Source organism: Symphalangus syndactylus, chromosome 10 (genome assembly GCF_028878055.3).
Source record: "Symphalangus syndactylus isolate Jambi chromosome 10, NHGRI_mSymSyn1-v2.1_pri, whole genome shotgun sequence".
Lineage (NCBI taxonomy): Eukaryota > Metazoa > Chordata > Mammalia > Primates > Hylobatidae > Symphalangus > Symphalangus syndactylus.
In genome coordinates this window covers 59,866,792-59,890,000 of record NC_072432.2, presented here as the reverse complement: position 1 = coordinate 59,890,000, position 23,209 = coordinate 59,866,792, and the positions used below count along the sequence as shown (strand labels likewise).

The following is a 23,209-nucleotide window of genomic DNA, read 5'->3' as shown; positions in this document are numbered from 1 at the left end:
AAGTTTATCAGTAGAAATGTATTTTCAGGTCTTGAATTCTGGAAAAATTTGCAACCTGTCTTCAAGGATTTTCATGATTTTTAACGTAAGGTTTTTATTTTTATTTTTTAAATTTCAAAAGGAATTTTGTAATTATTAAGGAAAGTTTGGCAAGGGTGGACAAGCAGAAAGGAAAACAATCACCCTTATTTCCACCATTCAAAAAGACCAAGACAGATTTGGTGGTGGAGAGGGGAGGAGAATTCATTCCAGTCTTTTGGTAAGAAAATGTAGATGTGTTTGTTAGCATAGTTATAATCACATTTTAAAAATTGGTGATAATCCTTGACAAGAGGAGAAATTCCTTATGTTCACATAAGGGGTTATTCTTCTAACAAATGATGTAAATTCATACTGAAATTGCCTGCTTTCAACTTTTGTTCAGATGCTTTGTGAACAGAGCCATAACCGTAACCCTTCCACATTTCTGTAGGCTCACTAGAATTGTTCAGTCTGATGAGAGTTCTTGAGAGATTTTTAATACCATACTTTTACCAGATCTAATATTAATTATTCCAAGTAGTTTGAACTTCATCTTTGGATGTTTTTTCAAGAAAGATAGATGGGCCAGGCATGGTGGTTCATGCTTGTGATCCCAGCACTTTGGGAGGCCTACAGAGGTGAATCACTGGAGCCCAAGAGTTCGAGACCATCCTTGGCAATGTGGCGAAACCCTGTGTCTACAAAAAATGCAAAAATTAGCTGGACATGATGGGGCATGCCTGTAGTCCCAGCTACTCGGGAGGCTGAGGTGGAAGGATCTCTTGAGCCTGGGAGGTTGAAGGTGCAGTGAGCCGTGATCATGTCACTGCCCTCCAGCCTGGGTGACAGAGCAAGACCTGTCTCAAAAAAAAAAAAAAAAAAAAGAAAAGAAAAAAGAAAGATAGATGATTGGTAAGTCTTCTGAGCCTTTACTTATTTGAGTATGATTTTCTTGTTGCTTTCATACATGAAAGACAATTTGGAGGGATGTAAAATTTGGGAGGACTATAATCTCTTCCCATCCTGACCCTATGGACTCCTTTCCACTGAATTTTGGAATTTAGTTCCCTGGAGGAGAAATCTGAGGTTTGTCTGCTTTCTATTCTATTATATGCAGCTAATTTTACTCTGTTGCATTCTTGTAGGATGTTTCTTTACCTTTATAATTCAAACTCTTTCAGAATATTTCTAGGTGAGGTATCTTTTTATATATTTTTGTCTGGAATATTATGGAGCTCTTTTAGACTGTATTCCAGTTTTTGAAATGTTTTCTTCAGTGATGGCTTTGATTAATCATATCTGTTCCAATTATTCTCACTTCTCCAGAAATATCTATGACTCTTAGATTGTTCCTCTGTCTTTCCTTTCTTTATCAATCATGTTCTCTCTCATCATTTTTCACCGTGCCTTCCCTCTGCATGGCGAGATTTTCTTAAGTTTATATCTAGTATCTTTAATACTGATTTTAATTTGACAATTTTGCTTTAATTAAGTCTTCTTTTTTATTTCTACTATCATTGGTTCATCTACTTTTTTATCCTGTTTATTTTTTATTGCTTCCTGCTTCTGTTTGATGAAGTCTGAATATTCATGCATCTTAGTGAACTTACAAAATGGCTTTTAAACATTTTCATTTAGATCCTGTAGTGAATAGGTTCAGAAGCCTGCTGTTTCTCTGAATTTTTAGAATGTTACTCCTTTGTCTTTAATGGGATTCTGGACATGCTATCCCCAAATATAGCATCTTGGCATATTGAATATTTTAAGCAGAAGGAATTTGAGTAAATGGGAGTAGCAGGAAAATCACTTTGACCTTCCCCCTGCGCTTCTACCCTGAAGCAGGTCATAAAGCTTAGGAAGCATTTTCAGATCTTTCCCTAAAGCAGGTTTTAAGACTCTGTCCTTATACCCATACAAAAGGAACATCCTTATCTCCAAAGACACAGGGACACAGAGAAAATCTGAACAAATACACCTTGCAAAATTTTCCCCAGTATGGGTGGAGCCAAGATGGCCGAATAGGAACAGCTCCGGTCTCCAGCTCCCAGCCCCAGCGACACAGAAGACGGGTGATTTCTGCATTTCTGCTTGAGGTACCGGTTTCATCTCACTAGGGAGTGCCTAACAGTGGGTTCAGGACAGTCGGTGAAGCGCACTGTGCGCGAGCCGAAGCAGGGCGAGGCATTGCCTCACTCGGGAAGCGCGAGGGGTCAGGGAGTTCCCTTTCCTAGTCAAAGAAAGGGGAAGGAGACGGCACCTGGAATATCGGGTCAGTCCCGTCCTAATACTGCGCTTTTCCAACGGGCCTGGAAAACGGCACACTAGGAGATTGTGTCCCGCACCTGGCTCGGAGGGTCCTATGCCCACAGAGTCTTGCTGATTGCTAGCACAGCAGTCTGAGATCACGCTGCAAGGCGGCAACGAGGCTGGGGGAGGGGCGCCCGCCATTGCCCAGGCTTGCTTAGGTAAACAAAGCAGCCAGGAAGCTCGAACTGGGTGGAGCCCACCACAGCTCAAGGAGGCCCGCCTGCCTCTGTAGGCTCCACCTCTGGGGGCAGGGCACAGACAACCAAAAACTCAGCCAGAACCTCCACAGCCTTAAATGTCCCTGTCTGACTGACAGCTTTGAAGAGAGTAGTGGTTCTCCCAGCACGCAGCTGGAGATCTGAGAACGGACAGACTGCCTCCTAAAGTGGGTCCCTCACCCCTGAGCAGCCTAACTGGGAGGCACCCCCCCAGTAGGGACAGACTGACACCTCATTCAACCGGGTACTCCTCTGAGACAAAACTTTCAGAGGAACTATCAGACAGCTGAATTTATGGTCTCACGAAAATCCGCTGTTCTGCAGCCACCGGTGCTGACACCCAGCCAAACAGGGTCTGGAGTGGACCTCTAGTAAACTCCAACAGACCTGCAGCTGAGGGTCTTGTCTGGTAGAAGGAAAATTAACAAACAGAAAGGACATCCACACCAAAAACCCATCTGTACATCACCATCATCGAAGACAAAAAGTAGACAAAACCACAAAGATGGGGAAAAAACAGACCAAAAAAACTGGAAACTCTAAAAAACAGAGCACCTCTCCTCCTCCAAAGGAATGCAGTTCCTCACCAGCAACGGAACAAAGCTGGATGGAGGATGACTTTGATGAGTTGAGAGAAGAAGGCTTCAGACGATCAAACTACTCTGAGCTACGAGAGGAAATTCAAAACAATAGCAAAGAAGTTAAAAACTTTGAAAAAAAATTAGAAGAATGGATAACTAGAATAACCAATGGAGAGAAGGGCTTAAAGGAGATGATGGAGCTGAAAGCCAAGTTTTGAGAACTACGCGAAGAATGCAGAAGCCTCAGTAGCAGATGCGATCAACTGGAAGAAAGGGTATCGCTGATAGAAGATGAAATGAATGAAATGAAGAGAGAAGGGAAGTTTAGAGAAAAAAGAATAAAAAGAAATGAACAAAGCCTCCAAGAAATTTGGGACTATGTGAAAAGACCAAACCTACGTCTGATTGGTGTACCTGAAAATGATGGGGAGAATGGAACCAAGTTGGAAAACACTCTGCAAGATATTATCCAGGAGAACTTCCCCAATCTAGCAAGGCAGGCCAGCATTCAGATTCAGGAAATACAGGGAACGCCACAAAGATACTCCTAGAGAAAGGCAACTCCAAGACACATAATTGTCAGATTCACCAAAGTTGAAATGAAGGAAAAAATGTTAAGGGCAGCCAGAGAGAAAGGTCGGGTTACCCACAAAGGGAAGCCCATCAGACTAACAGCTGATCTCTCAGCAGAAACTCTACAAGCCAGAAGAGAGTGGGGGCCGATATTCACCATTCTTAAAGAAAAGAATTTTCAACCCAGAATTTCCTATCCCGCCAAACTAAGCTTCATAAGTCAAGGAGAAATAAAATACTTTACAGACAAGCAAACGCTGAGTGATTTTGTCACCACCAGGCCTGCCCTAAAAGAGCTCCTGAAGGAAGCACTAAACATGGAAAGGAACAACCGGTACCAGCTACTGCAAAAACACGCCAAATTGTAAAGACCATCGAGGCTAGGAAGAAACTATAGCAACTAACGAGCAAAATAACCAACTAACATCATAATGACAGGATCAGATTCACACATAACAATATTCACGTTAAATGTAAATGGGCTAAATGCTCCAATCAAAAGACACAGACTGGCAAACTGGATAAGGAGTCAGGACCCATCAGTGTGCTGTATTCAGGAAACCCGTCTCACGTGCAGAGACACACATAGACTCAAAATAAAGTGATGGAGGAAGATCTATCAAGCAAATGGAAAACAAAAAAAGGCAGGGGATGCAATCCTAGTCTCTGATAAAATAGACTTTAAATCAACAAAGATCAAAAGAGACAAAGAAGGCCATTACATAATGGTAAAGGGATCAATTCAACAAGAAGAGCTAACTATCCTAAATATATATGCACCCAACACAGGAGCACCCAGATTCATAAAGCAAGTCCTCAGTGACCTACAAAGGGACTTAAACTCCCACACAATAATAATGGGAGATTTTAACACCCCACTGTCAGCATTAGACAGATCAACGAGACAGAAAGTTAACAAGGATATCCAGGAATTGAACTCAGCTCTACATAAAGTGGACCTAATAGACATCTACAGAACTCTCCACCCCAAATCAACAGAATATACATTTTTTTCAGCACCACACCACACCTATTCCAAAATTGACCACATAGTTGGAAGTAAAGCTCTTCTCAGCAAATGTAAAAGAACAGAGATTATAACAAATTGTCTCTCAGACCACAGTGCAATCAAACTAGAACTCAGGATTAAGAAACTCAGTCAAAACCGCTCAACTACATGGAAACTGAACAACCTGCTCCTGAATGACTATTGGGTACATAATGAAATGAAGGCAGAAATGAAGATGTTCTTTGAAACCAACGAGAACAAAGACACAACATACCAGAATCTCTGGGACACGTTCAAAGCAGTGTGTAGAGGGAAATTTATAGCACTAAATGCCCACAAGAGAAAGCAGGAAAGATCCAAAATTGACACCCTAACATCACAATTAAAAGAACTAGAAAAGCAAGAGCAAACACATTCAAAAGCTAGCAGAAGGCTAGAAATAACTAAAATCAGAGCAGAACTGAAGGAAATAGAGACACAAAAAACCCTTCAAAAAATTAATGAATCCAGGAGCTGGTTTTTTGAAAAGATCAACAAAATTGATGGACCGCTAGCAAGACTAATAAAGAAGAAAAGAGAGAAGAATCAAATAGATGCAATAAAAAACGAAAAAGGGGATATCACCACCGATCCCACAGAAATACAATCTACCATCAGAGAATACTACAAACACCTCTATGCAAATAAACTAGAAAATCTAGAAGAAATGGATAAATTCCTCGACAAATACACCCTCCCAAGACTAAACCAGGAAGAAGTTGAATCTCTGAATAGACCAATAACAGGTTCTGAAATTGTGGCAATAATCAATAGCTTACCAACCAAAAAGAGTCCAGGACCTGATGGATTCACAGCTGAATTCTACCAGAGGTACAAGGAGGAACTGGTACCATTCCTTCTGAAACTATTCCAATCGATAGAAAAAGAGGGAATCCTCCCTAACACATTTTACGAAGCCAGCATCGTCCTGATACCAAAACCTGGCAGAGACTTAACCAAAAAAGAGAATTTCAGACCAATATCCTTGATGAACATTGATGCAAAAATCCTCAATAAAATACTGGCAAACCGAATCCAGCAGCACATCAAAAAGCTTATCCACCATGATCAAGTGGGCTTCATCCCTGGGATGCAAGGCTGGTTCAACATACGCAAATCAATAAATGTAATCCGGCATATAAACAGAACCAAAGACAAAAACCACATGATTATCTCAATAGATGCAGAAAAGGCCTTTGACAAAATTCAACAACCCTTCATGCTAAAAACTCTCAATAAATTAGGTATTGATGGGACGTATCTCAAAATAATAAGAGCTATCTACAACAAACCCACAGCCAATATCATATTGAATGGGCAAAAACTGGAAGCATTCCCTCTGAAAACTGGCACAAGACAGGGATGCCCTCTCTCACCGCTCCTATTCAACATAGTGCTGGAAGTTCTGGCCAGAGCAATCAGGCAGGAGAAGGAAATAAAGGGTATTCAATTAGGAAAAGAGGAAGTCAAATTGTCCCTGTTTGCAGATGACATGATTGTATATCTAGAAAACCCCATTGTCTCAGCCCAAAATCTCCTTAAGCTGATTAGCAACTTCAGCAAAGTCTCAGGATACAAAATTAATGCACAAAAATCACAAGCATTCTTGTACACCAATAACAGACAAACAGAGAGCCAAATCATGAGTGAACTCCCATTCACAATTGCTTCAAAGAGAATAAAATACCTAGGAATCCAACTTACAAGGGATGTGAAGGACCTTTTCAAGGAGAACTACAAACCACTGCTCAATGAAATAAAAGAGGATACAAACAAATGGAAGAACATTCCATGCTCATGGGTTGGAAGAATCAATATCGTGAAAATGGCATACTGCCCAAGGTAACTTATAGATTCAATGCCATCCCCATCAAGCTATCAATGACTTTCTTCACAGAATTGGAAAAAACTACTTTAAAGTTCATATGGAACCAAAAAAGAGCCCGCATCGCCAAGTCAATCCTAAGCCAAAAGAACAAAGCTGCAGGCATCACGCTACCTGACTTTAAACTATACTACAAGGCTACAGTAACCAAAACAGCATGGTACTGGTACCACCACAGAGACATAGATCAATGGAACAGAACAGAGCCCTCAGAAATGATGCCGCATAGCTACAACTATCTGATCTTTGACAAACCTGACAAAAACAAGAAATGGGGAAAGGATTCCCTATTTAATAAATGGTGCTGGGAAAACTGGCTAGCCATATGTAGAAAGCTGCAACTGGATCCCTTCCTTACACCTTATACAAAAATTAATTCAAGATGGATTAAAGACTTATATGTTAGACCTAAAACCATTAAAATCCTACAAGAAAACCTAGGCAATACCATTCAGGACATAGGCGTGGGCAAGGACTTCATGTCTAAAACACCAAAAGCAATGGCAACAAAAGCCAAAATCGACAAATGGGATCTCATTAAACTAAAGAGCTTCTGCACAGCAAAAGAAACTATCATCAGAGTGAACAGGCAACCTACAGAATGGGAGAACATTTTTGCAACCTACTCATCTGACAAAGGGCTAATATCCAGAATCTACAATGAACTCAAACAAATTTACAAGAAAAAAACAAACAACCCCATCAAAAAGTGGGCAGAGGACATGAACAGACACTTCTCAAAAGAAGACATTTATGCAGCCAAAAAACACATGAAGAAATGCTCCTCATCACTGGCCATCAGAGAAATGCAAATCAAAACCACAGTGAGATACCATCTCACACCAGTTAGAATGGCCATCATTAAAAAATCAGGAAACAACAGGTGCTGGAGAGGATGTGGAGAAATAGGAACACTTTTACACTGTTGGTGGGACTGTAAACTAGTTCAACCATTGTGGAAGTCAGTGTGGCGATTCCTCAGGGATCTAAAACTAGAAATACCATTTGACCCAGCCATCCCATTACTGGGTATATACCCAAAGGACTATAAATCATGCTGCTATAAAGACACATGCACACGTATGTTTATTGTGGCACTATTCACAATAGCAAAGAGTTGGAACCAACCCAAATGTCCAACAACGATAGACTGGATTAAGAAAATGTGGCACATATACACCATGGAATACTATGCAGCCATAAAAAATGATGAGTTCGTGTCCTTTGTAGGGACATGGATGAAACTGGAAAACATCATTCTCAGTAAACTATCGCAAGGACAAAAAACCAAACACCGCATGTTCTCACTCATAGGTGGGAATTGAACAATGAGAACTCATGGACACAGGAAGGGGAACATCACGCTCCGGGGACTGTTGTGGGGTGGGGGGAGGGGGGAGGGACAGCATTAGGAGATACATCTAATGCTAAATGACGAGTTAATGGGTGCAGGAAATCAACATGGCACATGGATACATATGTAACAAACCTGCACATTGTGCACATGTACCCTAAAACCCTAAAGTATAATAAAAAAAAAAAAAAAAAAAAGAAAAAAAAAAATTTTCCCCGGTATGTTATCATTAGATCATACTTTTTGTCCAATGGAATGACTATCCATTCTTTGTCACAGCTACTCTAAAAAAACACTCAGGTTTAAGTGTTTCTTTGGGTCTTTATTTCCTTGTGAAGGTTCCTGTGTCACATAAAACTTAAATACATTTTTTATGCTTTTCTTTTGTTAATCTGCCTCAGCTATGAACTTAGGATGAGTAGAAGATATTTTTCCTTTCCTACCGATCATTCTTCAGAGTTTTCTCCCAAGTTCCCTTCTTTCTATTTACTCATCCTTCAGAAGAAAAATCAGGCTATAGTCACTGCTTGAAAGCTGCAAGGGTAAGTAGATTTATAGCCAGATGCTAGGAAATAAGCATGCCTCCTAATCCAAGGATCTGGCAAGTTTTCACTTAGTGTAGTTATGTTGACCGAGATCATTTCTTTTTCTTTCTCCACTGTCCAGCCCTCTTAAGTTCTGAACACATGGAACAAAAAACACAGATCCTCAGCCTGCACTGCTTTGAAGGCTCTTTCCATGTCTCTCTCTGACTGTGATTCTTTACACTGGGGCACTCTCTTTCCTCACTGCTTTTCATCACTCCCTCTACTTCCCCAGCACACGTACTTCCCACTCATGTTTTATTGTTTGACATCATGGGCTCTGACTAGATGCAGAAAGAAAGATACTAAGGGAGGTGAAGGGCTAGGGCTCTTTGCCTCAAATAGCAGTGGCCACACATCGGAGGGAGGAAGGCCATATTCTGTTAGATCTAGGAAGGTGGAAAGTTGGGAAGAGATGATGGTTCTTATTTTTATTTAGGCTTGCACAGCAATGGCAGGCCATAGAATGTCTTAGGGTCAGTGGGACTTCCTCCTGGCAATGGCAGGAGGTGGACTGTTTGCCTTACTCTTTGGTGGTGGGGTTTTAATCTTTTTCTGTATTTTCAAGAGTATTGTGCTGGGGAGAAATTTTGTCAAGAGCTTTCAGCCATAATACACTATAAACTTCTTTATCATAAGTGTTTTTATTTAAGGAATACTGAAAACCATAGTTGAATATATCTTTAGTGATAGTCCTACCCCAGATTGTAGTGGCATTAGTAATATGTTTTAGTACTAAACTCCTTTTTACTGAGGGCAACATATTAGACCTAGGGTTGGCAAACTTTTTCCATAAAGAACCAGATAACAAACATTTTTAGCCTTGTGTGCCATACAGTTGGAACAACTATTCAACTATACCATCGTAGCACAAAACCAGCAATAGACAATATGTAAATAAATGGGCATACCTATGTTCCAGTAAAGCTTTATTTACCAAAACAGGCAGTGGGCTGGATTTAGCCCACAGACACTTGTTTGTTGGCCCCCGTATTAGACTCTGTGGTTAGAAGGGCATGTATATGGAGGTCAGAATGATAGAATTCAGGTGTATGGTAGCAACAAAAGTATACTGTCAAAAAGCCTTTCCTATCTCTGCTCCACCTCCCTACTCAGCTTCTTCTTACTTCCTCTCCAGTTCTGGCCGTAAAGCACCAGCCTAGATGGATCTCAGCTCTCAATCGTGTAGTTCTCTTGTTTCCTGAAAATTTTTTCTTTAATGCTTTTCCTTCCTGCTCTTGTTGGTTTATATTTTTGAAGAAAGATTCTGTTTTGGTCAATACAATGTATAATTAGATGTTGCCAATAAGATTTGGAAAGCACAATTTGCCCTATACCAACCACCATACAGGTAATACCTCCCTCCCTGCATACACTCACGGGGACTCTGCTACAGTTCTTGAGTCTACTCCATGTTGGTTAAGAGAGATTGATGCTAACTCTATGCCTATTCAAGATTTGTGATTTTGACATTTGTTTCCTGTTTGTTTGACATTGTGTAAGGCTTAGTTCATTTGTTTATTATAATAAAGTTGCTGAATAGTGTAACATCAGCTAACCTTTATTTTCTCACTGAAATCTTATTAAGCTGAAGAGATCTGTCTGAAGTCAAGAAACACTAAATGATTTCAGTGCAAGTTCAATTTCCACGTATTCCATTAAACAATCAGTGGTCATAATACTTTGCATATAGAAAAATAAAGAAATTAAACAACCTAAAATAGAGAAAATAGTTGTTAATTTAATTCTAGTGGTTCAGGCATTTGAAATAAATCCCAGTTAGGTAGGAATACATGAATCCAACTGATCATATATAATGGGGTTAAAGAATTGCTGAGGTATGACTGGGGTTTTCCACAAAAATTTAAAAGTTCTGTGACTCCACCCCTCCCAAGTAGACTGGCCTTCTTGTTCTTGCAGCATGAATACCAGAGTAACAATGACAATAAAATTGTGTTTTCTACTCCTCATAAGAGAAAGTGAAGACAACTGTTCTAGATTTATCTTCTGTATAAGATCTACCACTTCTTAGTTATTGACACTTGGTTTGTTCTCACCTCTTCCTCTGCCTTTCATTTGTCTCCTTTCCTGACATTGAGGAAGGCTGTAGTGATAAGTCAAAGTGAGAGGCTGACTCTTTGGCATTAATGAAAATTAAAGAAAGAAAATTCTTCTTAGGGCAGCAGAAACAAATAGTCTGATATTCTGGGAGTGGTGGTTGTGGCAGAGGTGAGAATGTAGGGACACAGGGTAGCTGGGAAAGGGTTCTTTGGGCATTTAATCTGTCACCCACATTTCTCTGCACTGACTTATTCCCAGATATCTAGAGATATGAGTGATTTTTTTCATGTGAAAGACCTCTCCAATGCACATATAAATATATGTCCATTCATGTAAATAAATTTATACATTTATATATGCAAAATAATAGTGAAGTAGTTTATCAAAGGAAGGATACCTTCACTTTTGAGTTTCAGGACGATTCAGCAGGAGTATCAATGTTCTTAAATGTTGGTATGGTTGGTATTCGGAAGTCCTGCTGCCAACCAGTTACCATTACCAAGTTAGCTGTGTGACCTTGGGCAAGTTACACACCTCTCTGGTCTTTACTATTCTCTTTTGTAAAGCAAGGATAAGAGCATCTACTCATAGGGTCATGTGAAGCACTTAGAACAATGCCTGGAAGACACCAAGAACCATTATTATTGTTATTTGTGCTTTTCTTTGTTTTTAAAATAAGACAGGACTTGAGGCATGTGCAAACTTCTGAAGGGCACCCTGACCTTGGAAGTGTTCATTCTTATCAGAGCCCCAAGTGACTAAGAAATGTTAAATGACAGGCGAGTACTGTTATAGATGCTTGGGGGCATGATTTAGTTAGCTGTGAATGAAATTTTCCTGCTGTTGTGGATCTTATTAATATCACTTTGTGATGGATTATTCCTGTTCTGGGTGTTAAGGATGAGACTGTAGTCCGAGTCCCTGGAAAATGTTGCCCGCAGTGCTCTGCAAGATCCTGCTCTGCAGCTGGCCAAGTATACGAGGTAAGCTTTCACGCTCCCCATGTAGGTGTTTTGACATCCGTTCTCACACATCTGCCCTCCACCCACTCCAGCCACCATAAGTCACCACCCTCATGTCTGATTCTGCCAGGAATAGTAACTCAGTACATAAACAGCTTTTCTCTTCTCTTCACAGAAAACTTGTATGAAAAAATTAAGTTGAAGAGGATTAGAAATATAAAGGAACGTGCTGGCAAGCAGCACCTGGTTCAAGAACCTTGGTGAACTTACTGTTCACGTACCTTGAGGGGGGAAAAAAGGGCTATTATTGGTTACCATCAATTTACATTTAGCTTTGAGGCTCTGTGGATGTCTTTCTGCTTTGGTTGGATTTTATGCATTGACATCCGGAGACCATCCCCTCACACCCCTGCCATCTTACACTGGGGAAAACCTGGCAGTGGTAGAAGACAGAGGGAAGGGAGGTGAGAGGCTGTTTGTTGTAGAACCTGCAAACTCAAAAGTACTATTGGGTAGCCTGGATAACGATGTGCCTAACACGTAGTAGGCATCAAATAAAGATGAGTTTAACAAATTGAATGAATGGATGAATGAATGAGTGAATGTTCTGTCTTGGGAGTGCCTAGATGGTCCAGAAAAAGGTTACATTACTCAAAAGCAAAGAACACATAAAAAAAATAAACTCAATTACTTCCCTTACTTGCCAGCCACTCTAAAAAAGACTAAATAGAAATTGGGATCATGACTCTCAGTAGAAAATCTGAAACTAAGTATTAGAGGATAGGTGCCTCACAAATTCTAGACAGGTCACTTGAAATCTGAATGAAAATAACTAATTGGGAAGGATTTTTATATGTGCTAGATCTGTACTGCCTGACACAGTGGCCACATATGTGGCTTGCATTATATTTTTATTGGACAGGATTGTTAGACTGAGTTTTTCTTTGAAGAGACAGGCTTTGTATCTGTAATGGCATCTTCAACTACAAGGAACAGAAATCCCACTCTAAAAGTGGCTAAAATGCTAACATTAATTATGTCATCTAGAGGTGGGATGGGGCAGCTGCAGGGTTTATCAATTCAGGTCTCAATGATGCCTTCAAGGATCTAAGCTCTTTTGATCTTTCCACCTGCCACCCTTAACATGTTGGCATTTGCCCTTCATCTTGTCCCCTCCCATCCCCAAGGAGACCTCCTCAGCCCTGGGCAGCTCATCCTCACACAGCTATTACTAAAGGTTGGTAGAAGAGAGGGGTGGGATTTTGTTTCATGTGGGAGGAGAATTTTTACTTTGACCTCCACCACTCTAGCAAATTTCCCATGAGGTCCCCTCCGGTTGGACAGTGTCCATGCCCTAGCTGCAAGGGAAGCTGGCAAAGTGTCTGGCAGTGAGGGCTGGGTCTCCTGGCAAAGGAAAGAGCTAAAGAATGCCACAGATGAGCCAGTCAACAAGGTCTTTCTACCCTTCTCAGTGTCTCGAGTCTCTATGTGCCTGGCACAGAGTAGGCCTTCAACACACCTGTAGAATGAATATAGGTGAATGAAAATTAAAGTCTCCTTTGGACAATTATTGACTGTTTTCGTAGAAGTTATTCCTATCTAAATGTTTTCATTTCTCAAGAGTACATTCAATGTGGCTCATCTTACAAATGTAATGAAAATTGGGTGTCTTATGTGTCAGTGCTTCTATTTGATGTATGGGACGTTTGATTTTCCACGTTTTTCTTTCCTGTCTTCATGCAGCATGGTGAGCAGTGGAGTGAAAATGCCTGCACCACGTGTATATGTGACCGGGGTGAGGTCAGGTGTCACAAGCAGGCCTGCCTGCCCCTGAGATGCGGAAAGGTATTTGAGAGTGTGTACCTTACTTGTTTAAGCTCTATTTGGATCATTTAAGGAATGCGCTTCTTATTCTGGTGTGTCCTTTGGGGGAATCAAAAGTTTTATAATGTTTGCAAAGTTACATAAAGATATGAAGGCTCTGCTTCCTAGGAAGAAGGGTTGAGGTGCAAGGGACCCTGCCCATCGTGGGTCGGGCCAGGGAAAGAGCCATATAGAGCTTCGGTATTTTGGGTCCTCCTGCCTCTGTTGGCTCAGGTGTTTCACTGTCTCCTGCGGACTGCCCCTCACCTTCCTCTCTGTGTCCTAGGGTCAGAGCAGGGCTCGGCGTCATGGGCAATGCTGTGAGGAATGTGTGTCTTCTGCCGGGAGCTGCTCCTATGATGGAGTTGTGCGGTACCAGGATGAAATGTGGAAGGGCTCGGCCTGTGAGTTCTGCATGTGTGATCGTGGCCAAGTGACCTGCCAGACTGGAGAGTGTGCCAAAGTGGAGTGTGCCCGGGTAAGAAGCAGGGGCATTTCCATGTGGACTGTTGCAGCTCTTTCCAAAGGGATAGTGAGGGGTCCTGCCTGTTCTTTACTTCTTGGCAGCATCAGGGATGTCCACATTGACTTCTCACACTTCATAGGAACTTCTAGCTTAAAGCTTCCGTGGTATAAAATGAATGTCACTGTTTGTTCAGACTAGCTCGGAACAGCCCCCTGGATCTTTTAGCTCTCAGTGCATCTGGTCAAATTGGAAGCCCCGAGCCAGAGACATGAAAGGGAAGGACATGCTATGGGACATTAGCCTATCAGGCAGCGCAGCTGGATCTCATTGCTGATGGCCTGCCCAGTTCGCCCGGCTGTGAAACAGGGTCCACAGGTGTGCTGGTGGCCGGGCTGTTGCTGTAGGCCCCACTGACAGCATTTAGCAGAACAAGAGCCAGCACAGAGGGGCTGCTTCCGTGGATCAGGAAAAAACAAAATATGCTTTTTGTTTTTAAGAGAGAGCAAAGGGGACCTTATAAACAATTAACTCCATTGACCTCTGTTAACCTCTGCTGTCTGCGGAATTTCTAGAAGCTTCTAACAAAGCAGCCTCTGTTTGGACGATCGATGTACTATATGTTGGAGGGAAATGACTTTTTTTTTCTCTTTGAACTTGATTTTGACCCATTACAAAACAAATTGCTTTTAAAGTTGTCTCCTTCTCCCTCACCGCTCCCTTCCGCCCCACCAATTTCCCTCTGGGCCATGAACTTCAGTAGATGAGGGAAATTAGAAAGATCTGGAGCCCTGGGTTTCTGTGAAGGCATTTTCCTTTCTAGTTCTTCTCCCCCACTTCTCAGCTCCTCTTAACCCTGAGCCTAACAAGGAACAACCTTTCAGACATGGCTGTCATTGGCAGGGTTATTTTTCAACTTGCCTCCTACTTGTAGGTCTTGACAGAGTTGAGACATATTTAGGTAAAGAGGGTCTTGCTTTTTGCAGATTTATTTCCCCTTACATGCCTTTTCATTTATTTTCTTTATGTTAGAGGAGTCAGGGTGGTTGGATGAAGATGAGAAGAAAACCTAATCAGGGCCCTTTTTTGTTGTCCCTCTCGGGCTTAGGCTGGGCTTCCCTGCCTCGGCAGTCTGCCTAGAGGATCTCATTTTATTTTCTAAGGACTTAATTTATCTAACATCCTAGAATTTCTGAAAAAATGTGGGAGAGGAGATTCTGGTAGGGTGGGCCCTTTAACCACCTAATTTCAGTCAGATCTGAACAAAGAGTCTCAGTCACAGAAAATTGTTTAGCCCATATCCCCAGCACTTCTGCATTTTCACGTGCCTGCCTGCTGCTGTCAGCTGTGACACCTGGCTATCGTGGCATGAGCCAGGCGTTCTTGGCTATTCTTAGGGAATATGGGGATTAGCTGCCAAAGGGAGAGCACTTCAGTATTCCTCAAGTCACCCCATAATACTGTCTCATCCCTTTCTAGTTACTTGCACTCCACTGCCGTCTTTTCTTTTATGAATTGAGGAGTTCTGATGCCTCACCTATTTCTCCAGATCTTTAACCAGCTAAATTGTTTTCTTCTATATTACTTCCATGTTTCCCAAGTTTTGTTTGAAGCCCTGGGTTCTAAACTAGAAACTCTACCAGAAGTGAAATTTTAACCGACATCGAAGCTGATGAAACATATCTCTTAGCCTTCTTTATATGCCATGCTTCTGCTGACCTTGTTAAAGCCTGGATGTACTAACTTCCTAACTTCGGCTTAGCTTGTATCACTGGTGATAAAAAGATGAATAAGGCTCGTTATGACCTTAAGAGTTTCCAGGCTTTTCGGGAAGTCAGATATGCAAGCAAAAATTATAACACAGCGTGGCACCAATGGAAATGTGAGTTAAATATATTAGGATCTCCCGGAGGAAATGACTATGTCTGCCAAGGGGCACAATGGAAGTGCCATGTTGATATTTTTATTCAGTTCTACCGCACTTTCTGATTGCCTCCTTCTCTAAAATATCAAGGTCATTTTGATTTCTGATCTTGGAAACCAAGGGTGGATTAAGTGTAAGTGCAATGCACATCAGAGAAGATACAGAGCAGTTAATTTTTAAAAGAAGAGGCAAAGGTGTGCAGCTTCACCGTTGTCTTCATTATCACACTGGTTATCAACAGCAATGTTCTGAATAGCATTGAAATCAGCACACGGTTTTTGTTGTTGTTAAAAAAGAAGAAAACGGCCTGGTCTTTGTCTTTGCTATATTCCACCAAATCTCTAAACATTGAAACATAAACAAATCAATGGTAGGCTAGCACAATATAATGATTTTCATATTTCTAGATTTGATGATGTCTTTGAACCTGAATTCAGGTGAAGAAGTCAAATTACCTTTTAAAGAAGAGGACCTAGCATTCACATCTGAAGCATAAAATGGAATGGGGAAAATTGAAGCTTGGAGCAAAATGCATAGGAGAGGGTAGGCGCGTGGTCAATGTGAGCTGCCTTTCCCTGCTCCAGTGGAGGCAGTTTCCCTTGAAAGAGTGTTTCCTTTTCCAATGAGCAAGTTAGCCCAGACTTAGTCGTTGGTCTGGTGGCTGTAGGTATGATTAGGTGGGGAAAGGGTAGAGAATCTGTCTGGCCTATGCAACAGAATCCTCTTAAAAAGCAAAGAATATGTTTGTTTCTGAAAGCAATTTTACTCAAAAGTCAAATGCTAATTGGAGTGAACTCCCCACTGCAGTGAACTGATGTGGTTTGGGGCATTCGGGCTGCTTCTATAAATAGCAAATCTATTTGAAACTTTGCACCTCACCAAAACTGAATCCTTGTGCCCCAGGAGCAGTGCTTGCTGTTACTTACAATGGTGTTTGAAGGTCAAGAACAGCCTTTCTGTTGCACAGGCCTTTCTGTTTCTATCCCTTCCCTACCTAATCATACCTACCTCCACTAGTCCAGAGACTGAGATTGGACTAACTAACCTGCTCATCAGAAAAAGGAAACACTCTTTTGAGGGAGTTTGCCTCCAGTGGAGCAGGGCAAGGCAGCTCACATTTATGGAGTGCCTACTCTCTTCCGTGTATTTTGCTATAAGCTTTAATTTCCCTCCCACAATTTTTTCAATACTAGCCCCCCTCACCCGCCCCACCACCACCCCAGTCACTTTCTTTGCCTCATTTAGGTGATAGGGAGTCACTTTTAAGTTTTGTCTGTATGTATTTTAGTGGACACTCAAGAATCTCTCATGCATTTTGTCTTTTACAGAAGGATGCATAGTCAGTCTTGTTTCAAAACATTGATTTAAGTGACTTAGATTACATGCATATCAACTCTTTTATATGCTTTGAAAGCAAATTTCAGTGTTTGTGGTTATGCCTTCACTACCAACTGATTTGTCACATTTCTGCAAAATAACTTATCTGTAAATACATCTGCTTTCTATAGCATCCACTGCTCCCTATTGGCCTCTGACTGACATGAAATTTTGATGGACAATAATCTATATAACTCCAAAATAATTATAATCATTTATGTATTTTTGTGTTTCTTCTAAACATTTAGATTTTCTCTCAGTAAAATAACACATATTCATTCTAGAAAATATTGAAGGTTCAAGAAAAGTAGCAGAGACTTAAAAATCCATCTATAATGCTACCAAAGACATCCAGTGCATCCAAAGACAACCAATGCTTCCATAATATTTGTCATTAGTATAATGTTTTTAAACAAAATATCATTAAGATTATTCTGTTAATGCAAATTTATATTATTCATTTTTCAATTAACATGGTTTTTACACTTTTAAATACCATACAGGCCCCAAATTAAATATTAAATATTTAGAGAAACATTACTATTCTTTTTTATTACAAACATTTTCAATTGTTTTCTCCATTAATTTTTTGTTATTATACTTTAAGTTCTAGGGTACATGTGCATAATGTGCAGGTTTGTTACATATGTATACATGTGCCTTGTTGGTGTGCTGCACCCATTACTCATCATTTACATTAGGTATATCTCCTAATGCTATCCCTCCCCGTCCTGCCACCCCATGACAGACCCCAGTGGGTGACGTTCCCCTTCCTTTGTCCAAGTGTTCTCATTGTTCAATTTCCACCTATGAGTGAGAACATGCAGTGTTTGTTTTTTTTGTCCTTGCGATCCTTTGCTGAGAATGATGGTTTCCAGCTTCATCAGTGTCCCTACAAAGGACATGAACTCATCCTTTTTATGGCTGCATAGTATTCCATGGTGTATATGTGCCACATTTTCTTAATCCACTGTATCATTGATGGGCATTTGGGTTGGTTACAAGTCTTTGCTATTGTGAATAGTGCCACAATAAACATACGCATGCATGTGTCTTTATAGCAGCGTGATTTATAATCCTTTGGGTACATACCCAGTAATGGGATGGCTGGGTCAAATGGTATTTCTAGTTCTAAATCCCTGAGGAATCACCACACTGTCTTCTACAATGGTTGAACTAGTTTACAGTCCCACCAACAGTGTAAAAGTGTTCCTATTTCTCCACATCCTTTCCAGCACCTGTTGTTTCCTGACTTTTTAATGATTGCCATTCTAACTGGTGTGAGATGATATCTCATTGTGGTTTTGATTTGCATTTCCCTGATGACCAGTGATGATGAGCATTTTTTCATGTGTTTGTTGGCTGCATAAATGTCTTCTTTTGAGAAATGTCTGTTCATGTCCTTCGCCCACTTTTTGATGGGGTTGTTTGTTTTTTTCTTGTAAATTTGTTTGAGTTCATTGTAGATTCTGGATATTAGCCTTTTGTCAGATGAGTAGATTGCAAACATTTTCTCCCATTCTGTAGGTTGCCTGTTCACTCAGATGGTAGTTTCTTTTGCTGTGCAGAAGTTCTTTAGTTTAATGAGATCCCATTTGTCAATTTTGGCTTTTGTTGCCATTGCTTTTGGTGTTTTAGACATGAAGTCCTTGCCCATGTCCTGAATGGTATTGCCTAGGTTTTCTTCTAGGGTTTTTATGGTTTTAGGTCTAACATGTAAGTCTATAATCCATCTTGAATTAATGTTTGTATAAGGTGTAAGGAAAGGATCCAGTTTCAGCTTTCTACAAATGGCTAGCCAGTTTTCCCAGCACCATTTATTAAATAGGGAATCCTTTCCCCATTTCTTGTTTTTGTCAGGTTTGTCAAAGATCAGATGGTTGTAGATGTGTGATATTATGTCTGAGGGCTCTGCTCTGTTCCATCAATCTGTATCTCTGTTTTGGTACCAGTACTATGCTGTTTTGGTTACTGTAGCCTTGTAGTATAGTTTGAAGTTAGGTAGCATGATGCCTCCAGCTTTGTTCTTTTTGCTTAGGATTGTGTTGGCAATGCGGGCTCTTTTTTGGTTCCATATGAACTTTAAAGTAGTTTTTTCCAATTCTGTGAAGAAAGTCATTGGTAGCTTCATGGGAATGGCATTGAATCTATAAATTACCTTGGGCAGTATGGCCATTTTCATGATATTGATTCTTCCAACCTATGAGCATGGAATGTTCTTCCATTTGTTTGTGTCCTCTTATTTCATTGAGCAGTGGTTTGTAGTTCTCCTTGAAGAGGTCCTTCACATCCCTTGTAAGTTGGATTCCTAGGTATTTTATTCTCTTTGAAGCAGTTGTGAATGGGAGTTCACTCATGATTTGGCTGTTTGTCTGTTATTGGTGTATAAGAATGCTTGTGACTTTTGCACATTGATTTTGTATCCTGAGACTTTGCCAAAGTTGCTTATCAGCTTAAGGAGATTTTGGGCTGAGATGATGGAGTTTTCTAAATATACAATCATGTCATCTGCAAACAGGGACAATTTGACTTCCTCTGTTCCTAATTGAATGCGCTTTATTTCTTTCTCCTGTCTGATTGCCCTGACCAGAACTTCCAACACTATGTTGAATAGGAGTGGTGAGAGAGGGCATCCTTGTCTTGTGCCAGTTTTCAAAGGGAATGCTTCCAGTTTTTGCCCATTCAGTATGATATTGGCTGTGGGTTTGTCATAAATAGCCCTTAATATTCTCAGATACATCCCGCCGATACCTAATTTATTGAGAGTTTTTAGCATGAAGTGTTGTTGAATTTTGTCAAAGGCCTTTTCTGCATCTATTGAGATAATCATGCGGTTTTTCTCTTTGGTTCTGTTTATATGCTGGATTACATTTATTGATTTGTGTATGTTGAACCAGCCTTGCATCCCAGGGATGAAGCCCACTTGATCGTGGTGGACAAGCTTTTTGATGTGCTGCTGGATTCAGTTTGCCAGTATTTTATTGAAGATTTTTGCGTCAACTTTTGTCAGGGATATTGGTCTGAAATTCTCTTTTTTTGTTGTGTCTCTGCCAGGCTTTGGTATTAGGATGATGTTGGCCTCATAAAATGAGTTAGGGAGGATTCCCTCTTTTTTTTTTTGATTGGAATAGTTTCAGAAGGAATGGAACCAGCTCCTCCTTGTACCTCTGGTAGAATTCGGCTGTGAATCTGTCTGGTCCTGGACTTTTTTTGGTTTATAGGCTATTAATTATTGCCTCAATTTCAGAGCCTGTTATTGGTCTATTCAGGGATTCAACTTCTTCCTAGTTTAGTCTTGGGAGGGTGTATGTGTCCAGGAATTTATCCATTTCTTCTAGATTTTCTAGTTTATTTGCATAGAGATATTTATGGTATTTTCTGATGGTAGTTTGTATTTCTGTGGGATCAGTGCTGATATCCCCTGTATCATTTTTTATTGTGTCTATTTGATTTTTCTCTCTCTTCTTCTTTATTAGTCTTGCTTTCAGTCTATCAATTTTGTTGATCTTTTAAAAAAAACCAGCTACTGGATTCACTGATTTTTTGAAGGGTTTTTTGTGTCTCTATTTCCTTCAGTTCTGCTCTGATCTTAGTTATTTCTTGCCTTCTGCTAGCTTTTGAATGTGTTTGCTCTTGCTTTTGTAGTTCTTTTAATTGTTATGTTAGGGTGTCAATTTTAGATCTTTCCTGTTTTCTCTTGTGAGCATTTAGTGCTATAAATTTCCCTCCCCACACTACTTTAACTGTGCCCCAGAGATTCTGGTATGTTGTGTCTTTGTTCTCATTGGTTTCAAAGAACATCTTTATTTCTGCCTTCATTTCGTTATGTACCCAGTAGTCACTCAGGAGCAGGTTGTTCAGTTTCCATGTAGTTGAGCGGTTCTGAGTGAGTTTCTTAACCCTGAGTTCTAGTTTGATTGCATTGTGGTCTGAGAGACAGTTTGTTATAATTTCTATTATTTTACATTTGCTGAGGAGTGCTTTACTTCCAACTATGTGGTCAATTTTGGAATAAGTGCGGTGCGGTGCTGAGAAGAATGTATATTCTGTTGATTTGGGGTGGAGAGTTCTGTAGATGTCTATTAGGTCCGCTTGGTGCAGCGCTGAGTTCAATTCCTGGATATCCTTGTTGACTTTCTGTCTCGTTGATCTGTCTAATGTTGACAGTGCAGTGTTAAAGTCTCCCATTATTATTGTGTGGGAGTCTAAGTCTCTTTTTATGTCTCTAAGGACTTCCTTTATGAATCTGGGTGCTCCTGTATTGGGTGCATATATATTTAGGATAGTTAGCTCTTCTTGTTGAATTGATCCCTTTACCATTATGTAATGGCCTTCTTTGTCTCTTTTGATCTTTGTTGGTTTAAAGTCTGTTTTATCAGAGACTAGGATTGCAACCCTTGCCTTTTTTTGTTTTCCATTTGCTTGGTAGATCTTCCTCCATCCCTTTATTTTGAGCCTACGTGTGTCTCTGCACGTGAGATGGGTCTCCTGTATACAGTATACTGATGGGTCTTGACTCTTTATCCAATTTGCCAGTCTGTGTCTTTTAATTGGTGCATTTAGCCTATTTACATTTAATGTTAATATTTTTATGTGTGAATCTGATCCTGTCATTATGATGTTAGCTGGTTATTTTGCTTGTTAGTCGTTGCAGTGTCTTCCTAGCCTCGATGGTCTTTACAATTTGGCATGTTTTTGCAGTGGCTTGTACTGGTTGTTCCTTTCCATGTTTAGTGCTTACTTCAGGAGCTCTTGTAAGGCAGGTCTGGTGGTGACAAAATCTCTCAGCATTTGCTTGTCTATAAAGGGTTTTATTTCTCCTTCACTTATGAAGCTTAGTTTGGCTGGATATGAAATTCTGGGTTGAAAATTCTTTTCTTTAAGAATGTTGAATATTGGTCCCCACTCTCTTCTGGCTTGTAGAGTTTCTGCCGAGAGATCAGTTGTTAGTCTGATGGGCTTCCCTTTGTGGGTAACCCGACCTTTCTCTCTGGCCGCCCTTAACATTTTTTCCTTCATTTCAACTTTGGTGAATCTGACAATTATGTGTCTTGGAGTTGCTCTTCTCGAGGAGTATCTTTGTGGCGTTCTCTGTATTTCCTGAATTTGAATGTTGGCCTGCCTTGGTAGGTTGGGGAAGTTCTCCTGGATAATATCCTGCAGAGTGTTTTCCAACTTGTTTCCATTTTCCCTGTCACTTTCAGGTACACCAATCAGATGTAGATTTGGTCTTTTCACATAGTCTCATATTTCTTGGAGGCTTTGTTCATTTCTTTTTACTTTTTTTTCTCTAAACTTCCCTTCTCGCTTCATTTCATTCATTTGATCTTCGATCACTGATACCCTTTCTTCCAGTTGATCGAATCGGCTACTGTGGCTTGTGCATTCGTCACGTAGTTCTCGTGCCATGGTTTTCAGCTCCATCCTGTCATTTAAGGACTTCTTTACACTGGTTATTCTAGTTAGCCATTCATCTAATCTTTTTTCAAGGTTTTTATCTTCTTTGCGGTGGGTTTGAACTTCCTCCTTTAGCTTGGAGAAGTCTGATCCTCTGAAGCCTTCTCTCAGCTCGTCAAAGTCATTCTCCGTCCAGCTTTGTTCCATTGCTGGCGAGGAGCTGTGTTCCTTTGGGGGGGAGAGGCACTCTGATTTTTAGAATTTTCAGCATTACTGCTCTGTTTTTCCCCCATCTTTGTGGTTTTATCTACCTTTGGTCTTTAATGATGGTGACATTCAGATGGGATTTTGGTGTGGGTGTCCTTTTTTTTGTTAGTTTTCCTTCTAACAGTCAGGACTCTGAGCTGCAGGTCTTTTGGAGTTTGCTTGAGGTCCACTCCACACCCTGTTTGCCTGGATATGAGCAGCAGAGGCTGCAGAACAGTGAATATTGCAGAACAGCAAATGTTGCTGCCTGATCATTCCACTAAGCTTCATTTGAGGGGGTATCCGGCTGTGTGAGGTGTCAGTCTGCCCCTACTGGGGGGTGCC

At 40.6% G+C, this 23,209-nt stretch overlaps 1 protein-coding gene across 1 annotated transcript in view; it reads left to right on the top strand.

Moving 5' to 3' along the window:
* FRAS1 (Fraser extracellular matrix complex subunit 1) overlaps window positions 1-23,209 on the top strand; it is a 471,835-nt gene that overhangs the window by 187,274 nt on the left and 261,352 nt on the right. Inside the window, exons 7-9 of the mRNA XM_055297229.2 lie at window positions 11,532-11,615; window positions 13,338-13,439; window positions 13,744-13,935. Of these exons, the coding sequence (XP_055153204.2) occupies window positions 11,532-11,615; window positions 13,338-13,439; window positions 13,744-13,935 (378 nt within the window). The remainder of the gene's footprint in view (window positions 1-11,531; window positions 11,616-13,337; window positions 13,440-13,743; window positions 13,936-23,209) is intronic.